The following is a 15,802-nucleotide window of genomic DNA, read 5'->3' on the forward strand; positions in this document are numbered from 1 at the left end:
GAAATTGCCCTGTGCTATCTTCAAGCCATAACTTCCAAGTTTGCCTTAGGTGTTATCTTAATTCTGGCCAAGTAGAAGGGAGTACACAGAGGAAGTCTTAATACGCAAGGCCTGGAAGTGGGACCCATTGCTCTGCTCGCCCTTCATTGACTAGAATTTAGCCATCTGGCCACAACTAACCACAGGGAAGCTGGGAAATATGGCGTAGCTGTTAGCCCAGTGGGGTGGGGAAAAAGGGAAATACGAATTTCAGAGAACAGTTAGGAGGTTCAGCCAAATACACACATTTTTCTTTATATTTGTCACATAGGAGTTGCTCAATGTTACATTTTTAGAGACCAGTGGAAATACCTCACATTGTAAGTTTGACGAAGGACAAGGGATGGAGCCAAGTGAAGGTTGGTCAGGAGGATACAATACCCTTTGTGTCATGATTTCCAGAACCAGTTTAACTCAAAGCAAGCCCTCTTCCTACACTGTGGAGATGGGGCTTTCTTTTATTAAGGATATGTCCTTAAGTAAAAGATTAAGATCAAATTGAAGTGGAAACTTGGCCCCAAACTACACTGTTCTGTGCCCGGAGGGACTGGAATTAATTTGAAGCAAACTATTACTCACCCCGATTGTGTGCCAGTAGGAAGGAGAGATGATGATACTATCAACAAGGCGAGCTTTTGCATTCATTTTTTCTCACTCCAATGAGTAGTCATTCTAGATCTCAGATGTGACAGTTCATTGGCTACTCAGGCAAGCACTTGGCCTGTCTACTCTGGACTCAACTCTGGTCCATCCTCTCCCTGAAGCAAAGCAGCCTGGAGACTCCTCTTTCAAATGTCCTTTAGGGAGTGGGTGTGGTCCTAAGAAGTTGGAGGTGAAGTCCATTTTTATTAGTAAATCACATTTTACCATTTGATTCCATATTCCATGACAATGGTAAAGTCATTTTTCTTGGGGGTGGAGGGTGGTGAGTGTTACCTTAAAACATAAAGAAATTACATTTGAGAACATGGCAAATTTTAATTTCTTCAGTGTTAAAAGAGAGGAAAGCTGATTTCCTCTTAACATACTAAAATGATTTTTCTGAAACTTAAAAATATCCAGAAGCTGTTCTCTCTTGAGATCAGAACCTTTCTAAGCCTCATGTTTAATGTTTGCGCAATTCAGTACCTACAGGGAAGGTCAGGTTTCTTCCACGTTGCCTGTTCCCAGCTCCTTCCTCTGATTCTCTCATTTACATCATAAATCTTCCTTTTCAACCCCCTATGTTTTAGCTCTTTCCTTTAAGAGAAATTTGAAAAACAGTATTTTTTTTTGCCATTTATTTTATTTAATTTGAATTCCATCTTAGAGTTGTTAATGTGTTTATATGCTATTTTTTCCTACATTCCTTCTCTCCGGTCAGGGAAAATGTTGAGCTTTCTTCAACAAGAGATGGATTTAATTGGTTAATTTCATAATTTAGAGTCTTTCTTGGTCTACATTCCAAAAGGAGGGGATTCTTTAAGCTCAGTACAGCTACATTTACTTTTGAAGGAGCCCTTTATTTTGCAGTGAATAAAGTGTCTCTTATTAAACAGAAAATAAAAGAAGGTTTGGCAGGACTCTACTCCCCATGGATGAAACATCACAGGAAATTGAGAAATTGTTTCTTTTTGGCCTTGTGGGAAAATTTTGCTTGTGAAATTTAGTGTTTAAGACGACTGCTTAAATCCATCAAGAAAGAGCTGTTGAATGAATAACAGCTTCTAGGGAAGAGGTGCCAACCTGACCTTTCTGTATCTGGTCTGTTAAGTGTTTGAGGAAGTGTGCGGTATGATCAAGAAGATTGTATTCTCTCCTACATAATGACTGAGTTAATTTTAAACAGAACTTAGACATAGTTCATCAATTTAAGAATAATTTTGTCAAAAGTTGGCCTCAGCTGGGTGCTCCTTCATTTGTGCCTATAAGACAGGGCATTGTATAGGCCCAAATGAGAAACGAATCCTAGGTAGAGAGTCCAGTTTCCATTCTCAGATTGATCTATGGGCTCTAGAATTTTGATATGAAGCCTGTGTCTTGAGGTTCAGACCATCCTGCCAACTGAGGGTGTTGCCTTCCATTTTCTTCACATAGGCACCTTGTTTGAAATTTGTGGCTAAAACCCATGTTCTTGGTTTGACTCCTAAATCTGTTTTCCTTCTAAGTTCCTTAGGGACTCTGTGGGCAGCATAACCATATACTTAGTTGTCCAAATCTGAAATCTTTATTGTTTTCTCTCCGCACTCCCCTCAATTTGCAATCAATCACCAAGTTCTGCTACTGTCCCTAAATATGCCTGCAGTCATCTCCTTTCTTTCACCTTCCCCTTCCCCAATACCCAGTTCAGGCCACAATTCTCTCATGCCTTGATTTCTCTAAAAACCTCCTTAACCAATCTCTTGCCTTCATTTTTTTCCTCCCATAATCCTGATTTCACCCTGCGGCCAAAATGATTTTTCTAAAATTAATCTTGACAATGTTACTTCCTGGCCTGAGGGTTTTGTTTGTTTGTTTGTTTGTTTGTTTGTTTTGCCTAACTGTGCAATTTTCACTACAATATCCAAACTCTTGACTTGGCCCTTACTTGTACTTCTCAGTTCCCTCCCCCAACCCTCCTTCCAGCTGCATCAGCCTCTGGACACATTCAGCACTTCTCACCTTAACCAGAGCTGTATTCTGAGTGCAGTCAGTGTTCCTTCCTCTGCTCTCTTCCATTCTTGGCTAATTCTAATCTATTTTCTAGAAATCCTCTGAGCCCTCTCTCTCGAGCCCCCTCCCAACCCTACATTGGAATACAGGCTTCTTTTCTGAGCTCACACACCCTGGACTGACTTCTTGGATGGCTCATCCTCCACCGAGAGCTTCTCAAGGGCCGCTTTGCAGCTCATTCCTCTTTGAAGACTCTGTTCTGCCTGATAAATAAATAAATGAGAATGAATAACTACTTAGTGTTTTTCTACATTTAAAATTGAATTCTAATTATACTATTATAAAATTTGGTTAATTTTGGTGATTTTGGAGCACGGGAAATGCAACTAAAAAAGAATGAAAAAAAACCCACTATGATTTGACATCAGAAGATATGAATCCTGGCTCAGTCACCACCAGCTGAGAGATTTGCTAAGTGTATCAGCCTCCCTGAATCTCAGTTCCTCATCAATATGCATAGGATAATTTCTCATGTAAACAAAGGTTGGCTGAGGACTAAGGAAGAAGTGCCCAGTGGGTAGGTGGAGGCACTCAGTGAACTGTAATGACTTCACAAGTGAGAGGAATTCTTATTTTTTTGTATCTGCAATTCTCATTGTACCTGTGCAAAACTCCAGCTTGGGAGAAGTGGGGTGTGAATGGTTTCATGGGGCACACGATAGGAGGGGAATATTTGTGAGGTCTCTTCCCAGTTAGGTGGAGCCACACCAACGGTGGGGAATTCAGCAATTCCTGTAAGGGGAAATTGTGCATCTTTAGTTTTCCCATTGGGTAGAGCTCAAAAACACACTTCTACCCTCTCAAATACTGTTGGTGAAAGTGAGACCTGGCATAGTGTTGTAGCAATTTGATAACCTGTATTGAGAACCTTCACAATATTCATTCCTTTTGAATGAGTAATTCAATTTCTAGAATTTATCTAAGGGAATTATTTTTAGCAAGAGAAGGGGAGCACTTAAGATGTGTAAAGATGTTTATTGCAGTTGTGTTTATTATAGTTAATGATCAAAAATAATCTGAAATGTGCAATCAGTGAAGGACCATGATGACATTGCCCTTCGGTGGGTTCTCTCTAAAATGGGAATGTAACATTGAAAAACTACTTAAGTGAAAAAAATAGGCTTAAAAAATTCAATCTATGGTTTAATTAAAAGTGTTTAAATCAAACAAATATAAGAAAACAAAAGTTGACCAGTGGGAAAATACACTTTGTTTTAAATGGGGTTAGTTGTAACTAAGAAATCCATAGGCAGGACTCTGCCTCCCTAGACTAACAGCTCCAATGACTGAAGTTCACTGTCTTCTGTGCAAAGGAATCTTTATTTGGCTTTGGCTCAAGGCCAGGCCTTCATCTCGTCTTCTAAAACCTAGAAGGAAGCTTTCAGAGGAAAATATAGATCAGAAGTAAAATTCGGCTTAGAAGTTGGGGGGCTGAAGTTGTAGGATACGAGGGAGGGAAAGCCTACCTTTACCCTTGAACAGTCATCATGACAACAACCTCCTAAGTCATCTTGAGTGTGCAAAGAGCTTTTCTGTACATTGTTCGCTTAAATTGATTCCTCTTCAGTTTAGCTAGCTAATTATCCAAAATGTCTGTAAAAATTATGACAGAGGAGGGAAACACAGTTACTGATTTGGGGTCCATTCCCTTTATCCTTCTCATATTCAGGGATTTCCCCACTGTGTGGAATTCACTTTGAATCCAGCGGAAATTACCTAGAAGGAAAGAGCTGGGCTCAGGAAGCAAGCAGACATTTCACTGTGGCTTTATTCACGGAGGCTCTCCAGACGTTTGGCAGGTCTTTTCTTACACATGCCTACTGGACCTTGTGTTCTAAGAGGCACGGAACAGCTGTACACAGCCCAGTGTCACATAGCAAGTCAGGAGCGAGAATCCATGTAGAATTAAGATCTTTTTTACCCTCCCTCCTGAATCTCTATCTAGCCCAAGTGTCTGCTCTCCCACGGGATTTTGTGTTGCTTTTTTTACTGTCTGTCTCAGCTTCAAAAAAGATCTGTTTTCTCTTATTATTTTCCCACATTGCTGCGGTTCAGAACCGTAGTGCATTTGTCAAATGCATTGTGTGTGTCTTCACCCCTGAAGCTTCCCTGTCAGATGATTCAATACAAGGCAATGATCTCTCCACTAAGGGGGAAGAAAGAAAGTGAGAAAGAAAGAAAACAGCTCAGAGCCCTTAACCCTGGGTTGTGGCTATTTTTCTCATAGACAGGCTGCTCTCTCTTATCTGATTGGAGCCTCCGTGTTCTCTGAATAGGAAATAAATCTCTACACAAAAATCCAAGGGTTAGTTTCCAGGTGTTTGATAGGAAGCTTTCATTCCAAGTGGTTTATTTATTTATTTATTTATTTATTTTTTTGTCGGGGGGAGTTTGTTGCATTATTTGACCAAGGACAGTGTTGACCACCTCTGGTTTCCACTTCTCTTTCGAAGTTTATTTTATGTTTTGTTGTGGTTTTCAGATTTCTCATGGTTTGGATTTGGGAAAGTAAAATCAAGACAAGGTGTTGGTAAGTAGTTAACTCACTCCTTCTTTGGATAAGTAATGAGTCTATGTTTTTATTCGGATGAAAATGCTTAGACCCTCTTTACATTCCACGGTCTTTGATTCATTTTCTCTGTTCCTGGTTTTTGATTTGTTGAAGAAGTAGGTCTAGAATTTTTCCAGAAAAGGCATTACTGTTGTTAATTGAGTTTAGTACATGGTTTTACATTTTTAGATTTGACTCGTTTTTATCCTGTGGGAGAAGTGTTAACTGTCGTTCCAGTTCTAGTTTGTGATGCATTTTTAAGAAGGTTAAGGAAATAAATACAACTACATTTCAGCTACATGTACAGGGAATAACTGACTGAAGAGTCAAGCTGGACAAGTTTAGGTCTTAACTTTCTTCCATTGGCCAAGATGTAATAGAGTTCTGAATTGGTAAATCAGTTTCCATTTATGACCATTCCTCTTTCAAAACAGATTCTAACGTCCAGACGCTGTGATTTGTGCTTGATTGCATTCTATTCCCTGCATTCAGACTATGTGCTGACAATTGAAAAGCAGTTTGTAGCTTACCAAGTGAATGCAGATGATGTAGCTCCTCATTAGAATTGAAATCAGGTGTGATCTCTTGGGACCTCTAATTTGTTCAGAATTTTCTATGGATACAGAGACAATGAACAGGAATTGCTTAGAAGGCATGAAAAGACGGCATTCTTACATCTTTCACGTGGGTTTCCAAGATCCGACCATCCTGGGCATCTGTTGGTTAGTATTTCTTTTGGTAGCAAGGTTGGCCATAGGTAAAATGGCAAAGTAGGGGAAATGTACCAATGTCAGGAGGCTGCTCAATTCCAAACCATCCACCCTATGCTTATTCATCCTGGCCATATAAGGAGCTGTTTCCTGTCACTTTCCAACCTGACATCAGACCTTGTCTTGTTGGGCAGTCTCTATCACTGTCTGTCCAGTGATCCAAAAATGACCAGCCGGCTGAGGCAGCCTGGCCAGATGGGGCCTGGAGGGGGAAAAGTCACCTTGACTCTCGCTAGCTCCATGGATTCCAAGGTTAAAGTTCTTAACCAGCAAAGGGGAAGTGGAGACCTGGCAAAGTTAGAACATCAAGCTCAAGTAGTCAGGGCTTCTAGGCAGCTCCCTAGGGGCAAATTTCAGACACAGCTGATCATAGTCACTTTGCCAAGATATCAGAGGGATGATCCTGCCTGGGTAGTCTTAAAGGTGTTCTGTTTTACGGGTTTGATGTGTATGCGTGCGTAGGTGTACCCCATGTGTTTTTGGGGAAGGTGGTAATAAACTCTCCCATAACAGTCCTATAAGACAGGGTCTTGCTTCTTTTAAGTAGCAAGTCATTGCAACCACTTAAATATTTTTTCAAGCCAATTTGCACTGCAGAAGGGTGCTTGTTCCCGGAAAGCTGCGAAAATGTGGTTTTACTGTTTTAGGCCACAGCAGAGAGCTCTTCAGAATTATTCTTCCGGCTGTAGTCCAGCAGAGGTGATGCTCTTATAAAACATAGGTTTCATTATTTTTCAAGTTTGGTGAGACCAACAGTTTAGGAGATGATTTCCATTGAGAAGATAGTGTGTTACTCATGGTTCCCAAAAGAAAGGGGCACACCATGGAATGCAGAGCCACATGGGGAAGTGCTGGGATCCATCAAGAGGCAGAGGAGGGAAGGGAGAACTTGGGCAGGAGCTTTTAGTGTGTTTCCAGGTAAGGAACTGGGGAGGGAGGGTAAACAGGTTTAGGACTGGCTAGTCTGAGTAACTTCAACAGGCTCTAGGGTACAGGAGCTATCTAGAGTTGTCAAGTACCTGGCCCTGGGGTGGGGAGGGCAGGTGGATAGTGGCTTAGAGTGTGAGCCTCACATCTGGCAGGTGGTTGGGGGTGTTGTCTCTGGATTGGTTGGTTTGCATTTGAAAGGCATGCTCCCAGGCAGGGTATTTACCATCTGTAGGAGCTGACTCACCAGGGGTGGGAGGGGCCATCCCTCCAGGATCAGCAGGGCCCCAGATGTCAAAGCACCAGAATCCAGAATATAAAAAGGCTTGCTTAGTACAGCTGCTCAAGAGTACTAACCCTTCCCCTCACCTTGAAGGCACTGTTGGTATTGAGAGAAGAAAACTCCCCCAGATGACCTTCGTGATTCTTATCACAGGAAATTAAGTCTACATTAGGCTTAGAAATGTCTGTGAAGTCATAGTACAGGATATGTGACCAAGCAGACATATTAAAATAAAAATGGGCTAAAAATGTTTCCAGACTTAACTCATGTTTGTCAGCTGAGTAATTAGAACTATTTACCCTAAATCAGCCAAGTGTGCACATACCTCGCCATTTAAAACTTTAAATGAATATTATAATACATTTTTTCAAGTCCTCATATGAATTTCGTTTAACACACGGTGATGTGCCCCTTTATTCTTCTGTCTTTTTCATGGTGCCTGCTCAAACACATGCATAGACATACAAAGACACATCCTGTGATATGCACAGACAGGCTGCTGTCAAATTATGTAGACATTCATTGTCCCGCTGAGAGCTTCTTCTGCCTTCCCAACTTTGCTGTGCTTTGCATTCCATTATATCAAAATGTTCACAGAAAAATGGGCTTAAACCCTGCAACCTTGCCAGCCATATCAATCTTCTAGGTTTTGGAGCATCAATAATGAAGAAAACAGCACTTGAATTAATATCCCCCTTGATGAATTGTTGAGGTTTATGTGTTACTCACATTTGTCAACAGTGATTTTTCTGGCAAAGTGAAAAGGCTCTTGAAAAATTACCTGTGGTGCTTTTTACTGCTTCTATGCTTAATCCTCCCCTCGCTCCCCAAACAAGAGCTCATTCCCTTGAATGAGCTGTTACACTGGAGTTGGGGGGTTTAATTGGAGAGGTTTAGGAAAGGAAAGGGTATCCCTTAGTGAGGAAGGCGAAGCCGAGAGCAAATCACTTGGTTGGACTCTTTAAGTGAGGGCTTCGCTGTGTACTTGGCAGAAGATTCAAAGTCTGAATCTGGGAATCCCAAGTTGTCTTCTAGGTATCAGCCTCCTCAAAAATGATTGAATGCTGCTCTGATGTTCATGAACTTCAGAGCATCCTGGGTCAGAAGAGAGTCAGAGAAGAAAGCAACTGGGGTCAGTGCATTTCTAATGGTTGCAGGGGCTCCAGAAGGAAATATTGCTGGATTTCTGACAGCTTGTGGAGTGTTTTAAAATGAAACTCCTGTACAAAGGCATAAGAATGATACCATGGACTTCCGGGACTGTGGGGAAAGGGCGGGAGGTGGGTGAGGGATAAAAGGCTACACATTGGGTACCGTGTTTGCTGCTTGGGTGATGAGTGCACCAAAATCTCAGAAACCACTAAAGAACTTATTCATATAACCAAACATCACCTGTTCCCCAAACAACTATTGAAATAAAAAAAAGAAATTTTAAGAAAAAGAAACGCCTGCATTTCTGGGGGTAAAGGTGGTGCCTGGAATCTACTAAGAAACATGCAGCCTTGACTGCAGTCTTTCAGGGAGCGCAGGCAGTACCATGTTTTGGTAATCTTGCAGGAGGGAAGAGCCATGCCGGGAACCAAGGAAGGGAGTCAGTGGTGAGAAGGTTTTATTGACAAGATGCGGAAACCTTAGCATAACACATCTTAATTTTTTTTTTTTTTGAAACTGAGTCTCACTCTGTCACCCAGGCTGGAGTGCAGTGGTGCGATCTCAGCTCACCACAACTTCCGCCTCCCAGGTTCAAGTGATTCTCCTGTTTCAGCCCCTCGAGTAGTTGGGATTACAGGTGTGTGCCACCACACCTAGCTAATTTTTGGACTTCTAGTTGAGACGGGGTTTCACCATGGTGGCCAGGCTGGTCTCGAACTCCTAACCTCGTGATCTGCCTGCCTTGGCCTCCCAAAGTGCTGGGATTACAGATGTAAGCCACCACGCCCGGCCAACACATCTTCATTTTTAATTGCTGGCCAGAAGCTGGATGATCTAGGCCTGTCAGGGAGCAAGTAGCAGAACAGGTATGATTAGGAATATTGGAAAGAACTTGTCTTTGTAGTTATTCTTGGCAGGATTTCTGCTGTATCCTAATGCAGGTGAGCTAGGCACAAGACGGACACAACTGATGGGTTTGCCTTTGCTTTTGAGTGTTGTGTGGCTTCTAAATTGGCTGTGTGAGGACTTGTTTGCAGAATTGAGCCGGAGTGCATCATTAAAGGCAGCTTCAATGCACATCCCCTTGAGAGAATGCTTTAAAAATTACCTATAATAACAGTTGGCTGTCTCCTGCATAGTTTGTTTAAGACACTGCTTAGCTGGGGAATGTCCAACTGTTATCACTACAAACTGTGATAATCTCCATATGAGGGGGAAAAATGGATCTTGGAGGTTGGGGGATGAGATATTATTATATTTCATAGGGGATTCAAGACTGGATGACAAAACAACTTTTGTTTTCAGAATTGCTGTGCTTCTCACTAAAATAGTTAAGTGTGAGGGAAAAGGTAAAGGATGGAAGTGCTGAAACATGCATTTAGTAGGGGGGGTTGGAAGAAAGCACATTTCCTTGCATAGGAAGTAGCAATTCAGACATTTCCCTGGCATGGCATTTGCCTTGTCTGGGCATTTGATTCTGCCTTTTCACTCCCTATTGTTTTTTCTCTTTATTCCTTCTCTGGGCTTATGCCAGTAGTCGGGTCAGTGGTCTGCTTCCATGGGACCCTGCCTGTGTAATACATATCTTGTGCACCTCCCACGTAGACAGTGCCTGTCATGAGCCACTGCCGTCTTCATTGGTTTGAAGCTTTCACGTAGACCTTTATCTTTGTGCATCTAATTTTGGTTGCAAACAGTATGAGTTTAGTGGCTAATGGGTAAATTGTTTAGACAAGATACAGTGGACTGTATGTGTGAGCATATATATTCTGAGACTTTGGGCTAGAAAATTTGTCTTGTACAAAAAATGCTATGATTATTAATTTGGTATAAAGACACCAAGTTATGACTCTATAAATAGCATTACAGCTAAAGACAAAGCAGGTAACTTTGCCATGGGATTGATCCATTATTGTTATAAAAGTATTTTGTAGACAAAAGTGGTGCAGATACTCACAGAATATGAAGAAAGAGGAATGTAGTCATAGGACAGTCAAATGTATATCTGGTCTACCAGTTAAAGTTCATTTAGTAATACCTAGTAGTAATACATACTCATGAAGCATATTTAAATTTATAATATGTTTTCCTGTTTTACTAATCTCGTTCTAATGTCATAAAATAAGCAAATATTATTTTGCATATAAGTTGATGTAGAGGTCCAAAGGAAGTAAGTGACTTGTCCAAAGGGTGGAGAAAGGAAACCCAGATCCTGAAATTCCCAGAACAACTTTCAATGCTCTGTGAAATAGGAATCCCAGATTCACGTTGAGAGTTTCAATGACAGAGTGTTCTAGAGACAATCATAGAACAGAGAGGAAAGCTACATATTATCTTACAGGAGAAGGAAGTGAAGAAATTGGAGCTCTCATACACTGCTGGTGGGAATATAAAATGGTGCAGCCACTTTGGAAAACAGTTTGGCAGTTCCTCAAAATGTTAAATATAGAGCTACCATATGACCCAGTAATTCCACCCAAGAGAAATTAAAACACGTGTCCACATAAAAATTCGTATATGAATGTTCATAGTAGCATTATTCATAATAGCCAAAAAGCCAGAACAACCCAAATGTCCACCAACAGATGAATGGATAAATAACATGCAACATATCCACACAATGGAGTATTATTAGGCAATACAAAGAAAGGAAGTACTAAAACATACTACAATGTGGATGTGTCTTAAAAACATGATGTTAAGTGAAGGAAGCCAGTTACAAAAGACCACATGTTATATGGTTCCATTCATATGAAATGCCAGAGAGATAGAGTGTAAATCTGTGAATGTCTACGGCTGAAAGTGGAGAAAATGGGGAGTGAGTGCTAACTGGGGGATGAAAATGTCCTACAATTAGATTATAGTGATTATTGTACAACTCTGTGAATATACTAAAACCCACTGAATTGTATACTTTAAATGGGTAAATTTTATGTATGTGAATTACAGCTCAATAAAGCCATTGATTACAGGAGAATATATATATTTTTCCATCTCCAGGCCCAGCTTCCGTTATCAGCAATGATGATGACTCTGCCAGCCCACTCCATCACATCTCCAATGGGAGTAACACTCCATCTTCTTCAGAAGGTGGCCCAGATGCTGTCATTATTGGAATGACCAAGATCCCTGTCATAGAAAATCCCCAGTACTTTGGCATCACCAACAGTCAGCTCAAGCCAGACACATGTAAGTACAGCTGTTTATACTTATTGTCCCATTTGCTGCATAGCTGTATCAACCAGAGTGTTTATCAGAGCCCCTGATAGGGATGACTGGCGGGGGACAGGGTGCAGTGAAATGTCTAAGGATTCTTGCAGCTTTTGGCCCAGGAATAGATCCTTTAGTTTGTTGCTTATGGAATTCTCCGGGTGTGTCTCCTGCTGGGAAGGGAACTGTGGGCAGATACTGACTCTCTTGGGATCTATTTTCCAAAACCATTTGTCAATGTGAAGTTGGAATCAAGGCATGCTTATCTTGAAAAAGAGAGAGACAGAAACCAGAAGTGTCATTTGAATGCACATATATCAGTTATAGATGACAAGCAATGAATGTAATTTAAATTTAGCCTATTGAAAGTAATTGAAATATGCACTCTAGGTAGTTGGGAAGGCACTGTGTTGCCCACAGGTGGTATCAGTTTGGGGAGTCCTATATTCTTTGCTCAGTCTGAGTTCCCAGCATGAGGCCTTGTTGTGTTGCCACAATAGCAAAGAGACATGGCAGCAGATGATTTGCATATTAAGTACACTGACTTTCATTTTTCAAAACCAAATCAACCCATTAATCTCCATTAGCAAGCTTGAGATTTTTCTAAGGGCCTTTTGTGCTATCTTCTGCACCACTGCTCCAATATTAAACGTGTAGCACAGCCTTAAAGACAACAAAAAATAAACCCACAGTGGACAAACAGTCTTATGGCATTGATTCCAGGCCTTCCTTCATATGTGAATAAGGGGCCGTGAGGGCTATGATGTCAGGTGGCCCAGATCCCAGAGATTCCCTGCCACTACGGAGCGGGTATCATGCATGTTCCTATCCCGTCTTAAATACCATTCTCCTACCTTGTCATAGAGGTAAGGTAGAGGATTACTGCAAGATTAGGCTTTGGGGGCTGACTCTCTGTCGAGAGCTTTCATGGGATGAAGGGCCTTGGCAGTGAGTATTAGATCTGTGCATATATAAGGAAATATCTGTAACTTTATCCTATTCACTCAAATTTATCCCAAGGCATGTTTAAGGTTGGATATGAGTTTAAATGTTAGGAAGAACAGTATTATGAGCTTTTAATGTGTGAGACTGGAATCCACCAGAGATTTTGGTTGACTCTGTAACATGACAAGATAAATAGAATAATGTGTGAAGAATATTGAGCTCCTTGAAATAAAAGGTATTAGTTGAAATTAAGGTATTATTAATCTTAATACTGTCATTGTGGTGTGAACAAGGTGAGTAGAGGCATTGCTTAAAATGTGCCTTCTTTGATGGGATGAGCCTCCTCCAAAGATCCTTGGAACGCCCTGTACACAGAACTGTCAAATAAGGAGTAAGACTAAGCAGGATACTGTGATGGGAGCATCTGTCATCATTTTGATTGTTCTCCCTAGGAATAGAGTACTTTGACATTGACACCTCAGTCACCACCCGAACCAGGCTATGATGCATTTCAATTAGCCTGAGGCTGTAGTATAATTGAGGCTGATAAAATCAACATACCCTCAAAAAGTTGCTTTCCTTTGTGGAGGGAGGAAAGATAAAGCTGCGTAATTAAGTAGACCTGATCAGCCCAACAAGTGCAGTAAGAGAAATCGAACAAACGAGCAAGAGAGCAAACAAACAAAATAACAAATGAGATCCTGTAGTCAAAAGTGGGCTACATGGCTGGAAGTGCTTTCTTCCCTTAGAAATCCAGAAAGAAAGCTTTCAAAGGTTATTTCCTTAATCTGGAGTCTGTGGAGATTTTTTGCAAAGGTTTGGGTTCCTTTTGGAGTAGTCTTGATTGTGTGGCTCAGTCATTCTGTGCCTCCTGTCAGTTTCTGGCCTCTACCCAAATGGCCAACCTCCATTTGGTCATTCCTTCCGTATAAAGTCTTGCTAGGCCCTGCACCCAACCGCAATGTCCCAGCTTAGTGTCCTCAGTCACTCCACACCATATACCAAAAGAGATTTTCATTTTTCCAGGCAACAAGTCACATATACTCTTTCATGATTTTAAGAACACTTAAAATCACAAATGTTCCATGAATCCTTTTTCAAATAAATGAGAATGAAGAAGCAATTTACTTCTTTCCTTCCCTTCACCCTTTTGTAAATGTCATTTTTTATCTCATAATTTTTTTTTCCTTTATCTTCGGTGTATGTGTGGCCTTTTGTTAAGTAGTGAGTATGAGCACTCTCACGTGTTTCTGCAGTCTCTTTTAGGTTAGATTGTAAGCTCTTGGAGAGCAGGATCTTTATCTGTTGAACCATTCCTTCATAGCACAGGACGTGGTGTACCTTTGATGTCAGCCACATGTTGACCAGATGTAGCTTTATATTACTGAAATATTAATTGCTAGCAGATATGTAACAAGAAAGATGACTCATAATCATTTTCATTGTTTTTATTCCTATCAAACTTGCCTACATATTTGTTTATTTATTAGACATGTTTTTAACAATATATTAGCCAATTTAAATAGATTTAGGTAACAATTTTAGCAGAAATAGACTTTGGACAAAAAATCTTTTCTTTGAACATTCTAATTGTAGTCATGCAGAAATTAAAATATTTCAAAATGTATAGACCTGACATGTAGATGAATCTGTTGCTGTAGGCCCATGAAATGTTGAGAACTTAGATTTCAATTAGATAATTCCCATTGACTATACATATATATATATATACACACACACATATATATACACACACATACATGTACTCTATATATACACACATATATAAGTATATGTACATATACCTATATGCACACATATAGGTATATGTACATATACATATACATGTACATATACGTATATGTGTTGTGTGTATATATATATATAAAATTCTGTCACCCAGGCTGGAGTGCAATGGCACAATCATAGCTCACTATAACCTTGAACTCCTGGGCTCAAGTAATCCTCTTGACATAGCCTCCTGAGTAGCTAGGACTCTAGGTACACACCGTCATGTCTGGCTAATTTTTTTTTATTTTTTGTTTTTATTTTTTGTAGAGATATGGTTCTCATTATGTTGCCCAGGCTGGTCTTGAACTCCTGGACTCAAGTGATCCTTCACATCTTGGCCTCCCAAGGGAGGGAATGCAGGCATGAGCCCCATTGAATATTTTTTACAAGTGAGCTTTTAAAGAACCTCTAAAGAAGGGCTCTTTCAAGAAGTTGCAATGATAAAAACATTTGAGAAGATCTCAGAGAGAGTTTAGAACACTTTCAGTGTGCTTAAAGCATAATATCATATGGACAGTACAATATCACTACTCTTATGGATCCATCAGAGACTTGAGCCAAAAACTGGCCTATTTACTTCTCTTTCCTAAAACTGCATGCTATTCAAAGATGTTGACTTTAGAATATACATATGGTCTTACAAAGATCACTGAATTGTAAGAATCTAATATATGTAAGATCTATATGTATGATCTTACTCATTTCACGGAATTTTAAGAATCTAACTTATATAATAAAGACAATTCATTAAATATTTATTTATAACACTCTTTTAATACTAGGAATGAGAGATCTCTTGAAAATGATGGCTTGTTCCCTGCTCTCAAGGAGTCTCACTGGCAAGGCCAATAGTTAGATCATCATATAATCATAATGCAATGTGATAGACATTACAATAGGATAGGTTAGAGCACGGGTCCAAAACCCCAATTACCAACAACGATCAGGCACGTCAATGCAAGAAACAGGCTGAAAGAAAAATGATATGGGGTAGTGAGGGCCATGCTGGAGTATGGGCCTGGTATTGCCAGATACTCTAATTTTTCCAGAGAAAACAGGCATTTATTATTTTATGTGGATTCCCCAAGATTTAAGACACCAGGTGAGATAAATAAAAATATATCAGTGTGAGTCGGGTTTGGCTCACAGTCCACCACCTGGGTGTGATACTCTGAGTTAGACCTGAAGGATCAATGAATAAAAACACCTTATTTTATAAACGATGCTCAGAAGTGGCTTGTCCAGAGTGATACAAGCTCAATACTTGCATAGTTTGGCTTTAAAAACAAAACAATAAACAAACATGATCAAATTCGACTTCTTAAAATGATGCATAAAATCATTTAAGTGAAAGATGGTGATCAATTATATCCCTTGAAGTATGTTTTCACTATCTGGAGTGATATGAGGGTTTCATTTACAAAGTCCAGAGATGGTTTGCAG

The 15,802-nt window shown here is 40.2% G+C and overlaps 1 protein-coding gene across 4 annotated transcripts in view; it reads left to right on the forward strand.

The window, feature by feature from the left end:
- Positions 1–15,802, forward strand: part of NTRK2 (neurotrophic receptor tyrosine kinase 2) — a 359,572-nt gene that overhangs the window by 185,106 nt on the left and 158,664 nt on the right. For 3 of the 4 annotated variants that reach the window (XM_024252096.3, XM_054520115.2, XM_009244553.4), the window contains exons 12-13: positions 5,213–5,260; positions 11,414–11,602. In XM_024252096.3, coding sequence (XP_024107864.3) covers positions 5,213–5,260; positions 11,414–11,602 — 237 coding nt within the window. The remainder of the gene's footprint in view (positions 1–5,212; positions 5,261–11,413; positions 11,603–15,802) is intronic. The other variant, XM_054520116.2, reaches the window with a different exon arrangement.

This window comes from Pongo abelii, chromosome 13 (genome assembly GCF_028885655.2).
Source record: "Pongo abelii isolate AG06213 chromosome 13, NHGRI_mPonAbe1-v2.0_pri, whole genome shotgun sequence".
NCBI classification, from domain to species: Eukaryota; Metazoa; Chordata; class Mammalia; order Primates; family Hominidae; genus Pongo; species Pongo abelii.